The sequence below is a fragment of the Mesoplodon bidens genome (assembly GCF_964165515.1).
Source record: "Mesoplodon bidens genome assembly, chromosome: X".
NCBI lineage: Eukaryota > Metazoa > Chordata > Mammalia > Artiodactyla > Ziphiidae > Mesoplodon > Mesoplodon bidens.
In genome coordinates, this window is record NC_138163.1 from 38,177,791 (window position 1) to 38,200,467 (window position 22,677).

A 22,677-nucleotide genomic window follows, 5' to 3' on the forward strand; every position below is an offset into this window, starting at 1 on the left:
GGAAAACCACAAAACATTGTTGAAAGAAATTAAAGATCGAAAGAAATGGAAAGATATTTCATCTTCATGAACTGGAAGTCATAATATTGCTAAAGTGGCAATATACAGATTGATCCATGAATTCAGTGTAATTCCTATCATAGTCCCAGCTGGCGTCTTGGTAGAAGTTGACAAACTGATCGTAAAATTCATGTGGAAATGCAGGGGACCCAGAATAGCCAAAACAATCTTGAAAAAAAAGAATGAAGTTTGAAGATTCACACTTCCCAATTTCAAAAGTTATAAAAAGCTACAGAGTCAAGACTGCCTGGTATTGGCATGAGAATAGATATACAGATCAGAATAGAACAGAATTGAGAGGCCAGAAATAAACCCATACATTTATGGTCAATTGATTTTTGACAAGGATAGCAAGACCATTCAGTGGGGGAGAAGAATAGTTTATGCAACAAATGACACAGGGACAACTGTATATCCACATACAAAATAATGAAGGTGGACCTCCTATCTCATACCATGCACAAGAATTAACACAAAATCGACCATAGACCTAAATATAAGAGCTAAAATAATACAACTCTTAGAAGAAATCACAGAAGTAAATATTTGTGACCTTGAGTTAGGCAAAGACTTCTGTGACACCAAAGCACAAGCAACACAGGTAAATTAGAAAACACAGATAAGTTAGACTTCATCGAAGTTTAAATATTTTGTGCATCAAAGGACACTGTCAGGAAAGGGAAAAGACAATCCATAGGATGAGAGAAAATATGTGCAAATCATATATCTGTATCTAGAATACATAAAGTACTTTTATAACTCAATAATAAAAAGACAAATAACCCTATTAAAAATTGGGCAAAAGATCCGAATAGAACTTTCTCCAGGGAAGACATAGAAATGGGCAATAAACACATGAAAAGATGCTCAACATCACTAACCATCAGGAAAATGCAAATCAAAACCACAGTGAGGTACCACTTTATACCTACTAAGATGTCTGTAATAAAAAAGACGGACAATAACCAGTGTTGGGAAGGATATGGAGAAATTCAAATTCTCAAATATTGCTGGTGGGAATATAAAATAATACAGCCACTTTGGAAAACAGTCTGGAATTTCCTCAAAACGTTAAATGCAGAATTACCATACCATGCAAAAATTCCGCTCCTAGGTGAATACCCGAGAGAAATGAAACCATATATCAACGTACAAACTTGTACACGAATGTTCATAACAGCATTATTAGTAATAGCCAAAAAGTGGAAACAACCCAAATGTCCATCAACTGATGGATAGTTAAAAGGAATGAAGTTCTGATACACGCTCTAACATGGATGAAACTTGGGAACATTATGCCACTGAAAGAAGCCAGTCCCAAAAGGCCACATATTGTATGATTTCATTTATAGGAAATGTTCAGAATAGGCAAATCCAGAGAGACCGAAAGTAGAGTAATGGTTGCTGGGAGTTGGGGAAGGAGGAAAAAGGGGGTGACTGCTAATGGGTACAGGGTTTCTTTCATTGTTTTTTTTTTTTTTGGCTGCATGATGCGGCATGCAGGATCTTAGTTCCCAGACCAGGAATCGAACCCATGCCCCCTGCAGTGGAAGCACGGAGTTTTAACCATTGGACCGCCAGGGAAGCCCCCAGGGTTTCTTTTTGAGGAGATTAAAATGTTCTAAAATGATTGTGATGATGATTGTACAACTCTGAATGTATTTTTTTAAAAAAACACGGAATTGTACACCTTAAAAGGATGAATTTTATGGATGCGCACTGTATCACAATAAAGCTGTTTTTTAAAAAAAGAATACTTATGGTATGGATCCATTTATGTAAAGCTCAAACACAGGTGAGACTATATTGTTCAGACATGCATTCAGAGATGATAAAACTAAAAGAAAGCAAGGAAATAGTAAATATATAAATATTAAATCAAGTCAAGGGAGTGGTTACCCTGCGGGTGAGGGAGAAGTTTTGATTGAAAAGAGACCTCCAGAGGGCTTCCGCAATGTTCTGCTCCTGACCTTGATTTGTGGTTACATGGGTGGTTTTTTTTCCTATTTTTAAAAATGTATATGTGTGCTTTATGCACATTTCTGTATAAATGCCCTATTTTGAATAAAACAATAAAATTAAACTCATTCTCATGAGTTTATGTGGACTACACTAAACTGTTAAAATGTTGGACTGAGCCAGGTTATTTATTCCAGATATTTAAAGAAAAGAGTTGCTGTATTAAGTGTCCGTGAGATTCAGAGAGGGTGTAGAGGTGGAGAGGGAGTAGGGTAGAGGAAGAAAGAAGAGGTTTTGACTCTCCTAAGAAGTACTACCCCTTGGGATCCTGAGCAAAGCACTAAAGATGGGGTAATAGTGGTGAAGTATCCAGGCTCTGCAGCCAAAGCAACTAGGTTCAAACTCTGCATCTGCCACTTAGTTCTTAGTTTCTGACTCCTCCTGTGCCTCAGTTTCCACATCTGTAAAGGCGGTTTATAATCGCGTCTAGCTTAAATGTTACCGTGAGGATTAAAGAGTTAACCCTTGTAAGGTCTTGAGAATGGTTTTTGACACACAAGTGCTCAGCAACTATCATTTGTTATTATTTCTTCCTAAAGCTCTTAATAAGGTGAAGAAATTAATTCTGAATCCCTGTTGTATGTCTGCTATTGTCCTACTTTCCATTTTTCGTAGATACATGAAAGTATTAAAATTTCATTTTAAAAATCTACATTGCTGGGCCTCCCTGGTGGCGCAGTGGTTGGGAGTCCGCCTGCCGATGCAGGGGATGCGGGTTCGTGCCCCGGTCTGGGAGGATCCCATGTGCCGCGGAGCGGCTGGGCCCGTGGGCCGTGGCCGCTGGGCCTGCGCATCCGGAGCCTGTGCTCCGCAATGGGAGAGGCCACAGCAGTGAGAGGCCCGCATACCGCAAAAAGAAAAAAAAAAAAAAAAAATCTACATTGCTGACGTTTCACTCTTTCAGACTGGTTCTGCTTCCTCAGCCCAAAGGAGTAGTCAGGTGTTAGACGTATGCCAACTCCCTTAATCCTCAAACCTATGCTGTGAATTGCTACATTCAATAGAAACTGACACTCAGAGAGGTTAAGTAAGAAGCCTAAAGTGGTACAGCTTGGAAGAGATAAGGTCATGTTTTGAAAACAGGTCCATCTAAGTCCAAAGTCCTTGCACTTCCCACTGCATCATGTTGCCATGGGGTTGAACATAACCATTAATCCATAGGATTAATATACTGGGCTTGATTGTTTTTTTCCCTTACCATTGCTAGTGTCAGAGTTGGCCCTTTGTGTAGCTGGAGTAGCCAGCCTCTTCCGTGGCCTGGTGTTGAAGCAGCTTCAGCGTTCCGTTAGCCTGGAACTATTTCCCCTGACATGCTCTATAAACAGGTCAGCCCTGAAATAATAATACTAACATGTATTATGTGTTTACTGGGCCAGGTACTGGGTTAAGCGCTTTGCACGTATTAACTCATTATGTCTCCAATCCCCCCCCGCCCCCGCAGGATGCCGCTCTTATTATTCCTATTTTAACAATGAGGCATCTGAAGTTCAGGTAGATTTTGATATCTTAATTTGGTTCAGGTCCAATATGTTAGAACATTTAAGACATTATGTTCTAGTTCAAATGAGTGTATATGGAGATTTTAAAAGTTGGTTTAATTCTTAAAAAAATAAAAGTGAAAGAAATCAAAATCTAGTATTTCAAGAGTTCAGGAAAATTAATATTTCTTTATCTACTTATATCTATTCTTTTCTGAAAGGGGCAGTCTAATTTGTAGTTATTTTTTAAAATTAATTTATTTAGTTAGTTTATTTTTGGCTGCATTGGGTCTTCATTGCTGTGCGCAGGCTTTCTCTCTAGTTGCAGCGAGCGGGGGCTACTCTTCATTGCGGTGCGCGGGCTTCTCATTGCAGTGGCTTCTCCTGTTGCGGAGCACGGGCTCTAGGCGCGTGGGCTTCAGTAGTTGTGGCAGGAGGGCTCAGTAGCTGTGGCTCGTGGGCTCTAGAGCGCAGTCTCGGTAGTTGTGGCGCACAGGCTTAGTTGCTCTGCGGCGTGTGGCATCTTCCCGGACCAGGGCTCAAACCTGTGTCCCCTGTATTGGCAGGTGGATTCTTAACCACTGCACCACCAGGGAAGTCCTTGTAGTTATTTTTTATCTCTATTTCTATGTTTCCTGATTTTCTGATTGTTGTTGTTGTAATTATTATTTCGATTTTAGACACACACTTTTCACTTTAACTGCCATGCCAACTCAGGATTCAAGATTCTCCTAGGGATTGTCTGTAAAGCTTGGAGTCTCCCTACTGCACTATCATTCTAGAAGACAGAGGAACCAGGAGGATGGCTCCTTCTTTGCCCGGCCTTGTGGGTTTCATATTTTTTAGAACAGTTAACTCCTAGCTAATTCTGACTAATCCTTCAAATTTCAGCTTAAATGTCACATCCTTAGAAAAGTTTTCACTCCCTTTCAAGACTCGGTTGGGTTTCCTTGTTACCTGCTCTCACTGTACCATGAACCTTTCCTTCATGGCAATGATCACATTTAGTATGATTGTTTTTCTGTCTTTACAGTTAGAGTGTAATACAACGTTTTGAGGGGTCCCATCTGCTTTTGCTCCTCAAAGTATCCTCAGTACCTGGCACACTATAGCCACTCAATAAATGTTTGTTGAACGAATGAATGAAAAGATGAAGGTCCAGTTCCATTACAGAAAAGGAGGTTAGCAAAAGAAAACATCAACGAGTAAGTGGTGCCCCTGCAGGCAAAAAGTAAGATATTCTACAGGAGTATCAAAAGTCAGAGCCAGCCAGTGACTCAATCAAAGCCAGGGATTTGGTGGGTCCAGCAAGGAGTTGCGGTCCAGGCCGGAACTTTGATCAGTAGCTACAGGATAGCAGGAGCAGCAGGAAAGATCTCAATTCAGTGCTGGGATGCCGGACTGGAAGCAGTCTGTGGTCAAGGTCAAACCCTTCCGGAAAGAAAGGATGCTACAGAACACGTGCCCCCATGGTTTCTTCATTGGCGACCGATAAATCAAGCTAGCTAAAAAGAATTTGAGGGTGAATTCCCTGGTGGTCCAGTGCTTAGGACTCGGTGCTTTCACTGCCATGGCTCCGGGTTCAATCCCTGGTCGGGAAGCTAAGATCCCGCAAGTCGCAGGGCGTGGCCAAAAAAAAAAAATTCCAGGAAGAACTGTAAAAGACTTTTGAGAGGCGAGGTCTTTCTTGCTGGCTCCAAAATATGTCCGTCACTAAGCGGCTTTCGCAAAGCTGCCATTACAGATTCTACATGCTGCCCCTAGATGGCAGCAGTGCGTTAGTCTTGAGCTGGAAGGTACTGGTGAGCGCTCTGTCTCGCTGGCAGTCCCGTGACTGTCCCATAGTAAGCTTAGATTTAGAGTTTCCTCACCCTGCGCCGTGAAGGCTTGCAATGCGTCTTCTTCTGCGAGTGCCCGCCCCTCCCCCATTTGTCTTTCCCCGGCGCCTGGCTCCCGCGACCCCAACTCTTGAAGTCCTTCTCCTCTCACTGCCATCCCTGAGTGCCCTCCACCCTGATGGAAATCATGACCCGATGGTTCCCTCCAACCATCCACGTCAACATGTCCAGAACAGAATTCTTCTCATCCCCCCCATCCCCGACCCCCCCACTCAAGCCTCCACTTCTCTCTCTCATCTTAAACATCTTCCATCCATTCCTGGTGAGCCCACCTCTAAAAGATTTCGGATCTGCACTCTCCTCTCCAATTTGCCTGGCACAGGAGATCCTCAGCACCTCTCGACTGATCTCCTAACACATCTGCTTGTCTCCATTATCTTCCCCCACAACCCAGCCTGGCACCATGATCTGTGCCTTCACTCAAACTCCTCCAAGGATAAGCATGTCCCCTTTTGTTAATCTCATTAGATTCTACTCACACTTCAAGATGCAGATCAACTAGCACCTTCTTTAAGAAATTTCTCTATCACTCTTTACCCTGCCTGTCTACAGCACTTTATTTGGACCTCTTTTTATAGCTCTAATTTCTAACATTCTGCCTTGCAGACTATTCATTATTTATATAGATGAAGATCTCCCTCCATCCCTTAGCCCAGGGTGGCAACTGTGTGGCACAAATGCTTCAACTCATCTCCCACCAGCACACAGTAAGAGACATCACTATTAGATCCTAGCTGTCTTGCTACTGGGCCCAAATTCAATCTCAAAATCCTTCTCGAAACAGTACTCTAGGCAGAACTGGTCCACAAGATTAAACAAATTTTCCATCCTTGCCCCAGACTATAAGAAACATTAAGACAGAAAGCATGTGCTATTCTTTGAATCCACCACTGCATCTTGCACATAATCTATACTCATTTCAAGGCTTCTTGAATGAATGAATTTAAAAAGTGGAATGGAGCAGACCCTGGCAGCAGGAGTGCTGCTCCCAGATTCCACAGTTCAATTTAATCAGCTTTTTTTTCACTCCAATATATCTACTATATCGTGCTGGTGATAGACATGGTGTATATCAATATTTCCCAATGGTATTCAAAGCAGCAACTTACTGAAAGCTGAATGACTAAGTGTACACTCAGCAGGTTTAAGAAGCACATACTTAACCATGCATAACTTTTCTCGGCCTAATATTCAGACCCATAAGCCTGTTTTTCTACCCTGCTTTCAGATTTTCAGTGCACTTAAAAATATCATGAAGGGGTTGCACCATTTTGGTCTTAATCCATGCTGAAATGCTCTTTCAATATCACATTTCCAATGTGCTTAAATTGGTCCTTATCCTGAGGGAAAAAAATGATACAACACACATATGCTTTGTACTGCCATACGCAAAACCATTTCCTAGACATATTACAAGTTGGCATTTGGTTGCATGTGCGTGTGTATGTGTGTGTGCTCATGCAAGCGTGCAGGGTTTTATTTTCCAAGGAAACCTATGTTCTGGAAGAGCTTTCTAATTTCAAGGCCAAACTTGAGTTTTCACTTCTTTCACAGATGTCATACTGTTCTTATAAAGAATTTCCGGAGTCCAATTGGACACTAAACTTATGTTTAGTCACAGCAATCTGGAAAGGAAAAATAAACTACTTTGTGGTGACAGGACCATATGCATTACTAGATGCCAACATGGTATGGTTTTGAGGGCCAACAATTGTTTGTTGCCAAATCCTTGCCCCTACATATCACGAAGCATCAATATTCAAAAATCCACCATGAGCCTGGTTGGATCCTGATTTGAACAAATTATAGAAAAAAAAATTATGAGACAATTGGGAAAATGTGAACACTGACTGGATATTTGGTAATATTAAGCAATTATTGTTAACTTTTAAGTGTAATAATGGTATTGCAGTTATTTTTTAAATAAAAAGCATCCTTAGTTTTTAGAGATGTATACTGATATGCTTACAGATGAAATGATATAATGTTTGGGTTTTACTTTAAAATAATTCATTTTGTTGGGGGTAGAGAATGGGTGGAGGTATAGATGAAACAAGATTTTCCATGTTGATAATTGTGGAAGCCGGAAGATGGGTACATGGTAAGTCATTTATTGTAACAATCTCTCTACTTTTATGTTTGAACTTTTCTATAATAAAAGATTTTCAAAAATCTACCATGGAAGTGGTAGCATGGTTTTGGGGAGGCTCCTTGTAATATGAACCTTATCCAGGAATAATTATCCACAAACATCTTGGACTTCCTTGACCGCATTAGCAAAGATGAACTGATCAAATGTCTTAAAATGAGGCAGAGGCCAAAAGGAAGAGGAAATGAGGCAGGGCGAGTCTGGAAAGAGAGGAAGTTGGGAAAGGCCTGGAACGTGGACTCTTGCCAGAGTGGACAAGGCACTGCCAGCCACTGAAAGAGAGCATTTGGGGGCGGTAGTAGCTGGAGAGAGAATGCTGGAAGAAAGTAGTAGACTCAAAAGAGGGAAGGTATCTTGCGTATGCATGCTGGTGAGGGCTAGTGGGATGCAGCTGGAACGTCAAAGCTGTAAAACAAACTCACCTTTTGGGTAGAGCTAGCTTCGTCTCCCCTCTAGCGCCTTTGGAAACATCATGGAGATAAGACATTTAAAATTCATTCCTCGTCCAATTCTCAAGTCAAACAATAACTCATAGAATCATTTTCTGTTTTTGTCTACATTTTCAAATCTACAAGTCTTGGGTCAGCTGCTGTTTTTCTATATCTGCTTCCACTGTTGTTCCAAAAACAATCAAACATTATCATTTTATTGATTGTGGAGGTTAGACCTGAAGGGGCTCCTGTAGATCACTTACTCCTTTTCACAGGAGAGAACCAAAACTAAGAGAAAGGAACTGACTTGCCCAGCATCGTGCAGTGCGGGGGCGTGGTAGGTTCTCAAAAAATATCTGTTGAGGGTGGAATTGTTAAACTTGAGTCTTGGAGACTAAGCTGACCGTTCACTGAGTGGAGGGGGGAGGGGCCAGGGAAGGAAGTGCAGAGAGAAGGGTTCTGCGCCCATGAGTCTTTAGACAAGTTCAGATTGTCTAACCATTGTTCTATTTGTCCATTTTAGTTAATGTTGCTGTGTATTAAAGAATAAGCAAGTCCTGGGCTTCTCTGGTGGCGCAGTGGTTGAGAGTCCGCCTGCCGATGCAGGGGACACGGGATCGTGCCCCGGTCCGGGAAGATCCCACGTGCCGCAGAGCGGCTGGGCCCGTGAGCCATGGCCGCTGAGCCTGCGCGTCCGGAGCCTGTGCTCCACAACGGGAGAGGCCACAACAGTGAGAGGCCCGCGTACCGCAAAAAAAAAATTTTTAAATTAAAAAAAAATAGAGGTAGTAAAATAATCCCTTAATAAATGCCCTTTTGTTTGTTTTTAGGAGTGTCTTCTGGGAGTGTCTATGTTAATCCACATCTTGGAGCTAGATGTAGTCCTGTACTTAGCTGAAATGCTGGAGGAGGGGTAGGAGGAAGGGTGAAGGGGAGGGCTCTTGGCTAATATCTCCATATCTAAAAGACAGTTTTAGGTTATAACCACAGGTCTATATTTGCATTTTTTGTAAAGTACCTATGTTTATTATGGACAAGGTTCATTCATTATTTTGCAACATCTAGGCTTGTTAGATGTCCTGAGGTGACAATGTATGATAAAAAGTAGAGCTAGTGAATTAACCGATTTATAAATATCTTTGTTATAGTCGATAAAAAAGCAGCACCTTGGACATGGAATTGTTAAACCATCTCTGAGAAATGTACGTCAGGACTTGTTCATTAGGTTGGCAGCAGAGGGGCAGAAGGAAGTGTAAAGGGAGGGATGTATGTGGATGTGTTCATATTTATATTTTGATGATAACCATTAACATGTATGCGTCTCTTGGCTGTACTATAGGAATACATTGTTAAGTAATTCAATGGAAACATGCCTCCTTGCTAATACTTTAATAGTTTAGATAGGATAATGAATCCTCTTAGAAGCATTATACTTTGCGTACTCTGTTGCTTCATGTCTCCTTTTTAATGGAATATTAAAGGAATGTAGTATCTTAATCATAACTCTGACAATAATTTTATCTAGAAGCCTGTTGCCATTTTTGTCTTCTGTGAAATTTTTGTCACCAAGAAAGACAGGATTGCATTTTTTTCTTCCAGATTGAGTTGGTATAGTGTATTCTTGGTTATCAAAATACTCATAGCTTTGGGACTTTGAAATGGTAAATATTCATGATGTGTGAAAAAGCATGATACATAACTATATGATCTTAATTACATAAAAATGGATGCTTAGTTGTATAAATACACAAATGAGACCTAGAAGCACACATCAAATGGCAAACTGCTTGTGAAGATGGATGACTTTGTTTTTTGCTTCTTGTGTTTTTTGGTTTCCTATTATGCACATGTTAACTTTTAAGAAATAAATGTTATTTTAAAAACCTTAAAAAAATCTGTTGAATCCAGGGTACATACTAGTATGACCCTACCAAGAAATTACAGCTGGCATCAGATCTGATTGGTTGGCGCCCATGTCACATAGTTTTAATACCACTCCTGGTTGAAAAAAATGAATAAATAAATAGAGAAAGCAAAGTTAGATTGTCCCTGACTTACAGGTTTTCTTCCTCTGTAATTCTAGTTCTGGTCTCCTCGGGGCCCCTATGTGCAGGCAGAGCAGCTCTTGGCTGTGAAGGTCACAGCTAATCCAAATCTCCTCTTGGGGCTGAGTTTTGTCAATTATCTGCTAGCCTCCTTAGTGCACTGCACTCCTATCCTGAGAAAATGGTTAGTTGGCCTCCAGACTACCTACTTTACTGTCAAGGAGCAGCTCTCCAGCATTATTTTTCCAGTTTTTAATCTAACCCAGGGGTGAGGGGAGAAAGTGGATCTGTGCAGTTTTTTTCTGACAACTTGAAAAGTAAAAATAGAAAAAAGAAAAACGGAAAAGGAAAGAAAGAAAAAAACTACTTTTGATTTTAAACATTTTTAGAAACAAATAAAAGAGTTAAGATTTGAATTCTAACATTCTAAGATTCTAATATTGCTAAATAGATTTATACCATATTTTTTCCTAAAACAGTGCAATTAGAAAATGTCATACCATTACAAACTCAGTACAATGAAGGTTAATAGTATAATAAGATATTATAAAAGCAAGATATATTGCTGCCACTAGTATTGTCATTTTCACATAAGAAGGAAAAAGGAACTGGTGCCAGAATAACAGTACATACAATCACAGCCATCATTTATTGAAGTTCACTTCACATGGTTTATTTCATCAACATCTCAAAATAATCCTATGAGGTAGGTCCTTTTATCACCATTTTACAGATGAGAACTGAGGCTCAGACAGATCAAGTTAAGGAAACCTCCAAAAAAGTAGAACCAAAAGACAATTAATTGAAACATGAGAGAAAGACATGAAAATTAAAGAATCAGTCCAGGACATCCAATATACAACCAATAGGAGTTCTAGAAATAGAGAAAACAAAAAAGAGATAGTATGTGAGAAACGTCTCAAAAATGAAAGATGAGTTTTTTGATTGAAAGGACTCACAAAAGCCCAGCCCAGTAAATGGAAGAAGACGCAGAAGAAGGCATATCGCTGTTAAATTTTAAAACAATAGAGATCAAAGGAGAACTTTTAAAGCTTGCAGAAAAAAAAGTTACATACAAAAAAAAGAGAAATCAATACAGGATTAGACTTTTCAAAAGCAACACTAGCAGCAAGAACATATTGGAATAATGTTTTCAAAATTCTAAAAGGAAATTGTTTCTAATTAGGAATTCTTCACCTGGTGAAAATGTTAATGATGTATGAAGATATATTCAGACACAGAAGGGTTTTATTAAAATTACCTCCCATGCAATCTTTCTAAGGAAGTTAGTGCAGGATGTGGTCCAGCAAAACTAGGGCATAAAGCAAGAAAGTGGACAAGCTGAGAGCTAGGAAACAGAATCTAACACAGAAGAGAAGCAAAGGGAATTCCCAGGATGACAGCTGGGCAGCAGGCCTAGAGGGCATCCATTCCAGAATGGATCAGGAGGGCAGCAAGCTCCACTAGGGCTGTCTCCAAGAAAAAGAAATGGAACTCGTAGAATCGAGTATGACTAGATTACCTAATATGCTTGACCATACTGAGTGGAGTTTAATGGTTCTGATAGAAAGTTTGAGACTGAAGTCATGGCAGGTGCATAGCAAAACAAATCGAACCAAATGTACAGTGTGGGGAATATAGTCACTAGCTATGTGATATCTTTGTATGGTCACATATTGTAATTAGACTTATCGTGGTGATCAGTTTGAAATGTATAGAAATACCGAAGCACTATGTTGTGTAACAGGAACTAACATAGGTCAATTATACTTCAAAAACAAATAAACTGGGCTTCCCTGGTGGCGCAGTCGTTGAGAGTCCGCCTGCCAATGCAGGGGATACGGGTTCATGCCCGGGTCCGGGAAGATCCCACATGCCACGGAGCAGCTGGGCCCGTGAGCCATGGCCGCTGGGCCTGCGCATCTGGAGCTTGTGCTCCGCAATGGGAGAGGCCATGGCGGTGAGAGGCCTGCATACCGCAAAATAAATAAATAAATAAATAAATAAATAAATAAATAAATACAAACAAAAAAAATAAACTCATGGAAAAAGAGATCATATTTGTGGTTACCAGAGGCAGGGGGTGGGGGGAGTGGGAATTGGATGAAGGCAGTCACAAAGTACAAACTGGCAGTTATAAGATAAAACAAGTACTAGGGATGTAATGTACAACGTGATAAATATAATTAACATGGTTGTATGTTATATGTGAAAATTGTTAAGAGAGTAGATCCTAAGAGTTCTTACCCTAAAAAAAAATTGTTTTTTCCTATTCCTTTAATTTTGTATGTATGTGAGATGATGGATGTTCGCTAAACTTATTGTGGTCATCATTTCATGATGTATGGACATCAAATCATTATGTTGTACACCTTAAACCTATACGTGCTGTCTGTCAATTATATGTCAATAAAACTGGAAGAAAAAATTCAAATCAAACCAAAATAGACTATTTGGGAAAAACAAAATAAAGGAAGTACAGTTAATGGCACTCTACACGGATCAACTGTAAGCAATAATTATATGGTATAATGCAAATATTGAATATTTAAACCAAAATTTGTTGCATCTGTGGAAGAGAATTATGAGTGCACGTGGTGTGTGTTTATGTGTTGGGACGCATATATGAAAGCTAGTTCCTCATCTTCCATAGCAGAAATTTAGAAATAGATAATTTCTAAACCTAAATAAAAATAAGAAATAGCATTAAGTATTAGGGTATTATTCCAAAGTAAAGAGTTATATGTCAAAAGAAACAGCTAAAAATGTTAAAAGCAGTTTTAAACAACACAAATTTATTAGCTCATACTTCTGCAGGTCAGAAGTGCAGCCCAGCATGACTGAATTCTCTGCTCAGGGTCCCACAAGGCTGAAGTCATGACAGGTCGGCCAGCCTGGGCTCCTATCTGGAGGCACTGGGAGAGAGTCTGTTTTCAGGCTCATTCAGGATGCAGGCAGGATGCGGTTCCCTCTGACACTTTCTACATGGCCTCTTCCATCCTCAAGCCGGAAACAGCACTTTGGGTCCTTTCCGTGTTTTGAATCTCTCCTCCTCTTCTGTTTCCAGCCAGAGAAATTTCTCTGCTTTCAGGGGCTCAAATGATTAGATCTGACCCACCCACATAATCCAGGATAATCTCCCCATTTTAAATTATGTCATCTTAATCACATTTGCAAAGTCCTTTTTGCCATGTAAAGTAACATTTTCACAGGTTCCAGGGATTAGGGTGTGAGGATCTCTTCTGGGAGGAGGAATCCGGGGTAAGGAGGGGTGGGGCAGGGGACTGTTTTTTATAAGCCCTGTGGTACTCTTTGACTTTTAAAATTATGTACATGTTTAATTTTGATAAAATGAAACCCCAAAAGTTAAATTCAATGACCAAATTTGCAAGTATTGAATTCAAATGGATTTTAGAGAATGCATCAGATGTAGTCATTATACAAGCAATCTGTATTATACAAAGTCCATTTTTGCATTTCTGGGCAAAATGACCTAAGATCTGCAAAGCATGTCAAGAAATATTTGTTAGGCACAGCCATGGCTGGGCCCTTGTGAAAATTCTGATTTGGGTGAACCACAAGGCTCTTCCAATGTATCAATTCTTTTGTTCTTACTGTTGTATTAAAGGGCCGACTTTGGTTATTTTTGGCAGCTACTGCTAATAGCTAACTACCTCCTATAGCAAGAATAAGAGGTGACCATAAACATATTTTCTTGATATGTAAAACAAAAGTCATCATCTTAATTTTTGCAGGATGTCAGAATAGAGCTAATCTAGTCCAGTCTCATTTTACGGATGAGAACCCTGATGCCCAGAGAGAGGAGGGGACCTGCCCGTGGCATTGCTAGTGCACGTAGCAAAGATCCTCACTTCTAAATGAGCTCTACGACTTATGGCCACTGTTATGAGCCTTGGATGGGATGATATATCACTGTCTAACATCTTCATTTTATAGATGGGGAAGCAGATGCAGATAGGAAGAGATACCTGCCCAAGGTCATTTGGAACTCCTACATTCTAATCCAGGTTTCTTTCCCCGTACAAAGTAGCCTCCCCCTGACTAAACACCTGATACCAAGACAAATCTTATTCACTTCTAAATTCCTAGTGCCTAGCACATTGCCTGGCTCATAGAGGAATGGACACATGAATGAATCTTGACACTGCATAAAGCTCACTTTGCAATTAAATATTTTAAATTCTCAGTCTGTCGGTTGATAAGAAATTTGGCAATAATTTGAAATAAGATGTTTCTTCTTTAGCCTCCTTAGGACAAATAAGTACATCACTGGCTATATTATACAGGCTCTAAAGCCAGGCTGACTTGTTTTCCGGTTCTCTCAGTCACGATCTGTGTGATCTTGCACACATACACTCAATCATTTTATGTCTTGGTTTCTTCATCTGTAACATGAAGATAATAATCAACCTATCTCATGGGACTCATATGGGGATTTAGTGAAATAACACATGTAACTTGGCACACAGTAGCTACTCAATAACTATTAATTTTCTCTTTTTTATATAATGGTCTACCTAATAAATGTTGAAAACTAGCAGTGAAGTATTTTCCTGTTGCTAATGGTAAACTAAAAGTGTGACCATTAGAAAACATGGCTAAAGGCCAAAGAACCTTCAGGAAGAAATCATCTTGGGAATTGATGTCAAAAATATCTAGCACATCCAAATGTCAGTAAAACTGCTCCTTCGCTTAAAGTAAAAGCATGCCAAGATTTCGCTACGGTATTTACAAAGAACTTTATTGCTTGATCTAATCATTAGGGTTTAAAAGAAAATAGAGTCTCTGAAATAAGTGTTCTTGTCCCCTTACTTTCTTCTAAAACTACTAATATTCTAGTAGCATGATATGCTACTCACATGAGCACAAAGCTGTGCTTGTAAAAGAGCAGGACTTCTTGGAAATGACAAAATGGTAAATTACCCTGGAAAGCAAATGGTCTCAGGTCATTCTGGCTCCTCTGCCCTGAGATAAGGTGAACATGTTTGTGGCTACAGGAATTTGTTTTCCATAGATCTCATACAGATGTACAATCTCAAGGGTCCTCAGTTAAATGTTTTCTGTCATAATACTCAGCGTGTTGATGTGTTGAGGACCAAAAGGTGATTTCTTATTCAAAACAAAATGAAAGTATACTTACCTGGAGATGGATTTCCAGATTCTTCTTGGATCATTTTAGATAGTTACAGAAGTAACCTGACCAAGATCAGCACCCCCTACCCATACCCTAGGGCTTGGATCCTGGAAAGATGCAGGGTAATTAACAAATGTTGGGGCTAAAGACGCACTCCTAGAACTTAATACCAATGAGAAGAACCCTCCGTGACATTCAAACCGTTTTGCTGTAGTTACAGAAAACACGAAACTACATTACCATCTCTTAAGAGGGAAGTATTGAAAACTGATTTCCTTAGTCTCAAATCTAACCTGTTTATGTGATTAATTCATAACTAGAGGTCCCTCATCATGTATATACCATGACAGTCTCCTTAAGTACACTGCACTCTATTTGAAGCTTAAAATTAGAAAGGACCAGTTCTCCACTTCCCTTAATTGTCAGAACCACGATTTAGCAAATACTTATGTCCCTTTAGGTACTGTTTGCAAAGGCTGTACTAATACTAAAACAAATGCAGGCCTTTATCAGAAAACACAGGCATGCCGAGAATAGCAGGGAAGCTTATGATACATGGTTGTAAGATAAAATAGCTGTCTTGGAATTTTTTCCCAACTTAGATTCTTTTAAATCCAATTTCTTCTGCCACCCACTCCTCACAACACTTTCCCCAAAATAAGACAAAGGAAAACATTTGGGTGACATACAAAAAGACAATTAATATTTATTTTACTCAAGCTTTTCTGTAAGAAGTTAAACAAAATGATCCCCATTTGAAGGCATTACCAAAAATGTTAACAGTTTCACGTATCCCTTCAGTGTGGGATGAAGAAAACACTTATCTGAATGAAAGAATAAGGATCATCCTTACAGTGGCTTTACTTAGATATGTGGAGAAAACAAATCCATAAAGGTTAGACATAAAATAGCACATAAACCTACTAGTTTCCTACAGGTAGTGGGAATTCCACTGATGTGTTAAAGTCTCCAAGAGCTCTCAAGACCTGGGGATCAGTTTTCAGCATTTATAAAACAGCCATAGGTACTCCCATAATTCACTGCGCACTTTTCCCTCAACTACTTTACCACTAAAAGAGCAAGATGGGAACACCCCCGCTCCCAGCCCACTCCCAGGCTGCAGGACTGGCATCAGTAGTTCTTTGGGTAATCAGAATATCAAAGCATCCCCTCCCCGCACTGCCATCTAAATAGGATGACAGGAAAAATGACTTTGGGTGAAGCATTTAGGTGTTTTGTTTCGCAGAAGTATAAGACCTGGCTAGGAGATAATCTCATCCCTATACAGGAAAGCCAAATATTCTTTCTAGAGAAGAGTAGGACAGAAGAGCACCTCCATGCCCGTCTCCCAGCCTCAATCTGACCTCAAATATAAAAGCAGGGGGAGGAAACACCTTGACATCTGCCATTGCCACGAACTCCAATTTCCTCAGGAAAGCCAGGGCACAGTGCTCCTCCACTGTGCCCAAACCTGAAAAGAGCAGGGATGTCTGATCTCCCTTCCCCTAAGAGCAGGAATTGGAAGTAGCATTATCTTATTAATACAAATGGATGAATGTTTGGAGAACTTGTGATATAGAGTTCTCAAATTTCTACCAGTAATCTGAGTCTATGTGTGTGCGGAGAGAAACATTGGAGGGGACTTCTCATTTCCACACTTTAAATATGGAGGAAGTAGAAGTAGAGGGAATATATATATATGGATACGTTGTGGGGGTGGGTGAAAATGGAGCCTTAACGTATGAAAAAAAAAATACAAACGTTGGAGCCTTGGATGGCTGGTTATCAATATAAGAAACAAAACCTACTAATTACCATTTGTGGGAGTAAGGGAAAAGAGAAAGACACAACTATTCTTTTTTTCTCAAGCAAATAGCAAAGTTCTAGGTGAAGATAATACCTGTTTTCTGTTTATAAAATGCATACAGAAACAGTAAATGCTGAAAAGCTTCAAATAAATGCAGAGTCACACAGAAGTTACAGAATATGCGAGAATTAGTCATTGTTTCTCAGTCTACTCACACTTTTCCTGAGATGCAAATTACTCCCTGCTCCTCTAGGTGCTGTGAGCAGATTTATATTCTAACTGCTCGTGAGAGGTGAAAGACTACACAGAAGAATGAGGGAGATGCAAAAGGGGAAATCGACGTGGGAAGTGGGGTGTTGAAAGGTCTGGAAAATGACTGGTGGAGAAAGAACTGAGGAGCCCCAACTAGACTGTGAATTCTTAGAGGGAGCTGGTGCCTCACACGTGGGGGCCTAACACAATCTGGACGCAGAGTAAATACTTGATTTGAGTAGCGGAGGTGAAGAATAAACAATGCATCATTAGAGACTGTGTCGCTCAAACTCTAATACCCAATAAGTCATTCTGCCTCTACTGCCCTTGAAAGCCTGAAATGGCTTTGAAAGCTCTCAGTAAAGAAGCTGCTTCTGCTTTTTCTGTAGTCACGGCCAACAAGGATGCCTGGGCCTTTCAAAGCACAGGAAAATGCTGCTGAAGGGGATGAAGATTCCGGACTATTAAAGAGTTTTAATAGCCATAGCCCTTACTCAGTGGGATCCCAAACAACAGATAACAGATTTTATCAATTTTGTTTGCTAGATGTTCTCTATGACTCAAGTTTGACTTTTAGCATTTGCACTCAAAATGAGTTCTCCTACAAATACAATTTGTTGGTATTATTTGAGACGAAGAACACAAAGCAGGCACAGGTCCCTCAGGAAGTTGTCACAACTCTTGATAAGATTACCTCGACTGCCATCATCACTTTTTGCTTTTGTCCTCTAGTTTGAAGCCTTAGCAAAAAGACGTCTGCTTTTTATAATTTAACAAAAATGACTCCACTCTTTTCTCCAAAGGGCCCATTATTATTATTAGTTTTTCGGTGCACGACTCAACATAAAGACCTGTGGCTCTTATGAGCTGCCTGTTTTTAAATGGTCCAGTAGTTTCGGATTCCATTTAACAAGTTCCCAGATAACAAATGGAAAATGGAATGAATCTTCACAAGGTCACATTGAAGGTTAAAATAAATTATCCCCATCACTGAGAGACTCTCTTCAGGCTTTCTATCAGCACTACAGAGTCAGTTTCTTCTTTGGTTTGCTTCTCATAGATGTCGTACTTCTTCCAGTGCTGGAAGGGGAGAAAAAACACATACACGATGACTTTTCTAAACAGTGTTCTTTCCCTGAGTACTCGCAGCCAATGCTTATTTTTAGGTTTGTGTGCATGGAACCCTGAGTATATGTTTTCCTGTTTTGTTTGGGGTCTTTTTTTTTTACCTAAGAATCTTCATCTATTTGAACAATCAATTAAACAAAACGATCAGGAATTAACGTTAAAGGTGAAAAACACCATGGAACTGTTATATGATATTTAATAGCTGTCTCAAAAGATAAACAAATGTGGACACCTCCAAAATTGGAAACGAAGTCTTTTGAAGAAGAATAAAAGAGCAGCATGCTTTCCTTACTTCAGCTGTTTCTATCTTTACTTTTTTACCACTCAAATTTGACCATTGCTCCAGAGATGTAATAGGCTCAAAAAGGCATCAAGGTGAATGGCAATATATAAAATGTCCCAAAAGTCTTCGTGCAGGTAAAAGTTTTGAAAGACCCTGCATTAACAGCTTCATGTAACATCATTTGCTAGACAGGGAATTATGCATATAAGGTAAACTCATCTTGAACTCAATTTAAGTGTATCTTATGGTGAAAGCCAATATCCTGGTCCTTGCCTTCCTTCCTTACAAGTCAAAGGAAAGGGTGAAATGGGAGCTCAGTCCCCTCATCTGTAAAATAAAGTTGTTAGACTAAACCAGGGGACTGCAAACCATGGTCTAAGGGCCAAATCCAGCAGGATGCCTGTTTTTTTAAATAAAGTTTTATGGGAACAGAGCCACCCCCATTTGTTTCTGTACTGTCTACGGCTGTTTTCATGCTACAAACAGCAGAGTTGAGTTGCTGTAACAGACCAAAAGGCTTGTGAAACCAAAAATATTTACTACCTGGCTCTTTATAGAAAAAGTTTGCCAATCCCTGCACTAGATTATTTCTAGGCTCCATTTCTGCTCTGTTGTTTTCTGGTTCTATAAGCCTAGAAAAGGAAATGGAAAGAAGGAAAAATAGAAACAAACACCAATGATGATTCAGCTGCCTCAGGTTGTGCAAATGGAGATGAACTCAGCAGGTAAGGAGCATCCAGTCTTAGAGAACGTATGGAGAGATAAGTTGGAAAACACTGCTTAAAATATCCAAATTCTACTCAGCCTGTGCTCTATAGAGCCCATGAGCCACAACCACTGAAGCCTGCACACCTAGAGCCCGTGCTCTGCAACAAGAGAAGCCACCGCAATGAGAAGCCCATGCACTGCAACGAAGAGTAGCCCCCACTCGCCGCAATTAAAGAAAGCCCGTGCACAGCAACGAAGACCCAACACAGCCAAAAATAAATAAATAAATAATTTTTTTAAAAAAAGAAGAAGTATATTATAGGACCAGGGTTGGCAAACTTTTTCTGTAGATGGCCAGATAATAAACATTTTCAGCTTTGAGGGCCATATAGTCTCTGCTGTTGTAGCATGAAAGCAGCCATAGACAATATATAAATGAATAGGCATGGCTGTGCTCCAACAAAACTTTATTTGTGGACACCAAAATTTGAATTTCATATTATTTTCTTCTTTATATTTTTTCAACTACTTAAAAGTGTAAACACCATTCGCAGCTTGCAGCCTGTACACAAACAACTGGCAGGCAGGAGTTGGCCCATGGTCTATAGTTTACAGAGAAATCCTATGAGGAAGGTAGTGGATGGCAGCATAGTTTTTGCATCTCCCCAAATGCCACTATAAAAACCACAAGTAGGAAAGGTAAGTAGGAAAGCAAAGCCAAAATCCACGGACACAATCTGCAACAAGACCAAATGAAAGTGATGCCCCCCTGAACCCTGAAATATGAGTGGGTAGGGACAAATTAGAGATGCTACAAGAGCAAAATGCTTTAGCTATGGGAGAGTATGGAGAGGGAATCAGCAGGGCATCTGATAGATCTGAGAATCCTAAAACAACTCACTCAAGCTTCCGCAAGCTAATTTATGAACAATAAGTGAGTCTGGCAGGGGTCTGCACTGCCAAAAGAGTGACCAAATGCAAGGAGTCCACAGAACAGCCTGAGAGCCACCTGAGCCCTATGAACTCTCAAAACCATCCAAAGCTGCCTTCCTGGGCAAAGTCCCACTCTGAAGAGAAACTGATAGGAACAGACTCCACACTGGCTAGGACACAGACAAGAGACGCAAACTATAAAGTCCAGATAAAAGTAGATGAGGTGAACAGGCAGAGCCAAATTTCAGAAAGGAATTCACTATAGTTTTGAAAAATTGTCAAAAATAATAGAAGATGGAACTCTATAGCCATGAAATTAGAAAAAAAAACTATCCTAAATCAAGTCTCCTTCTAAAACTTTAGGGAAACTAATTTCATGTAAAAATAAGCAACAGAATAATATTCTTATGGAATAAAAGATGCCAGAAAGATGTCCACAAAATATACACAGATGAAAATTATAATCTAATATTTCAAAACTAGCAAAAGTATATTAGGAAAAAGTTATGTGATATGAAAAACTGTGCATGATGTCAAAGAATATAAAAATTCAGAATAAGAACAATTCAGAAATGACATGGTAACACCCAAGAAACAATTAGAAGTAAAAGAAAATAATCATTTCAGAAATGAAGACTAGCTAGAGGAAACACAGGGGCAAATAAACACAACAGATAATACCTTAAGAGAAACAAAAGATGAAAAGAAGGATTTTTTAAATCAAAGAGAAATAAAGATAGATGAAAATTATTTGAAAGGATGTGACAAATATAGAAGACAGGCAAGGAAAATAAGGGAACAGAATAACAAAGTCTATAAGTGAAGACATTTTCACTGAAAAATTTTAAAAAGATTTGAAACTACATACTGAAAAGGCACACTATATACCTTGGAAAATCAACCCAGAATGACTAATACCAAGACATATTCTAGTAAAATTATTGGACTTTGAAGGAAAAAATCTTTTGACAAGCAGGCAAAAAAGACCAAGTGTTTTAATACAGAAAGAATATTATATTGTCAGCAGACCTTGACAACACTTTATGCCAGAAGAAAATGGACGACATATTTAAGATACCCAAGGTAAGAACACGTAAGGCATGGATTTTATATCTAGCTAAAATGAATTTCAATTATTAATGCAGGAAACTCCATCAATATGTAAATAATCCAGGAAATGCTGGTCACATGAATCCTTCCTGAGAAAACTTTTGGAGTTTCAAAAAACCAAAATGACTGGAGAGACATCAACATAAAGATCGGGGGTTAGCATCAAATACATACCATACAGAATTAAGACTAAAGAGGGCTATAGGGAGACGATATAGTATATAATGGTCTTATGCACTGGAAATGTAGATCCTGGACAACTTTAAGAATGGGGAGAGAATGGGAAGAACATATGGAAAAATTGCTGTCTTTAATAATTGTTAAAAATTATTTTATAGTTTGTCAAAAGTTCAGAAATTCCTTCAGTTCCACCTGTTTCCTTTTCATCTGTTAAATTCAAATAAAGATAAATATGAGCATTTTATTAAAACATGTTATATAATTTGTTAAAAGTGTGGACTGGAGGATCAGGAAGCCTGGGTTCAGATCCCAGCTCTAACTCTTGTTAGTTAGATTTAGATACTAGCTCTGCTAGGTAGCAGCAGTGTAACCTCAAACAAGTTACATGTAACCCCTCTGGTGCTTCATTGTCTTCATCTGTATAGTGGAGATAATCCCTGTTGCAGGATGGGGACAAATTAATAAAGGAAGTGCTTCAAAGCTTTTGCACAGCAAAGGAAACCATAAACAAGACCAAAAGACAACCCTCAGAATGGGAGAAAATATTTGCAAATGAAGCAACGGACAAAGGATTAATCTCCAAAATTTATAAACAGCTCATGCAGCTCAATAGCAAAAAAACAAACAACCCAATCCAAAAATGGGCAGAAGACTTAAATAGGTATTTCTCCAAAGAAGATATACAGACTGCCAACAAACACATGAAAGAATGCTCAACATCATTAATCATTAGAGAAATGCAAATCAAAACTACAATGAGATATCATCTCACACCAGTCAGAATGGCCATCATCAAGAAATCTAGAAACAATAAATGCTGGAGAGGGTGTGGAAAAAAGGGAACACTCTTGCACTGCTGGTGGGAATGTGAATTGGTACAGCCACTATGGAGAACAGTATGGAGGTTCCTTAAAAAACTAAAAATAGAACTACCATATGACCCAGCAATCCCACTACTAGGCATATACCCTGAGAAAACCATAATTCCAAAAGAGACATGTACCAAAATGTTCATTGCAGCTCTATTCACAATAACCCGGA

At 39.4% G+C, this 22,677-nt stretch overlaps 1 protein-coding gene across 1 annotated transcript in view; it reads right to left on the reverse strand.

Moving 5' to 3' along the window:
• Positions 1 to 15,916: 15,916 nt before the first annotated feature.
• IL13RA1 (interleukin 13 receptor subunit alpha 1) overlaps positions 15,917 to 22,677 on the reverse strand; it is a 67,289-nt gene continuing 60,528 nt past the window's right edge. Inside the window, exon 11 of the mRNA XM_081221293.1 lies at positions 15,917 to 18,374. Within this exon, the coding sequence (XP_081077419.1) occupies positions 18,282 to 18,374 (93 nt within the window). The 3' untranslated portion in view covers positions 15,917 to 18,281. The remainder of the gene's footprint in view (positions 18,375 to 22,677) is intronic.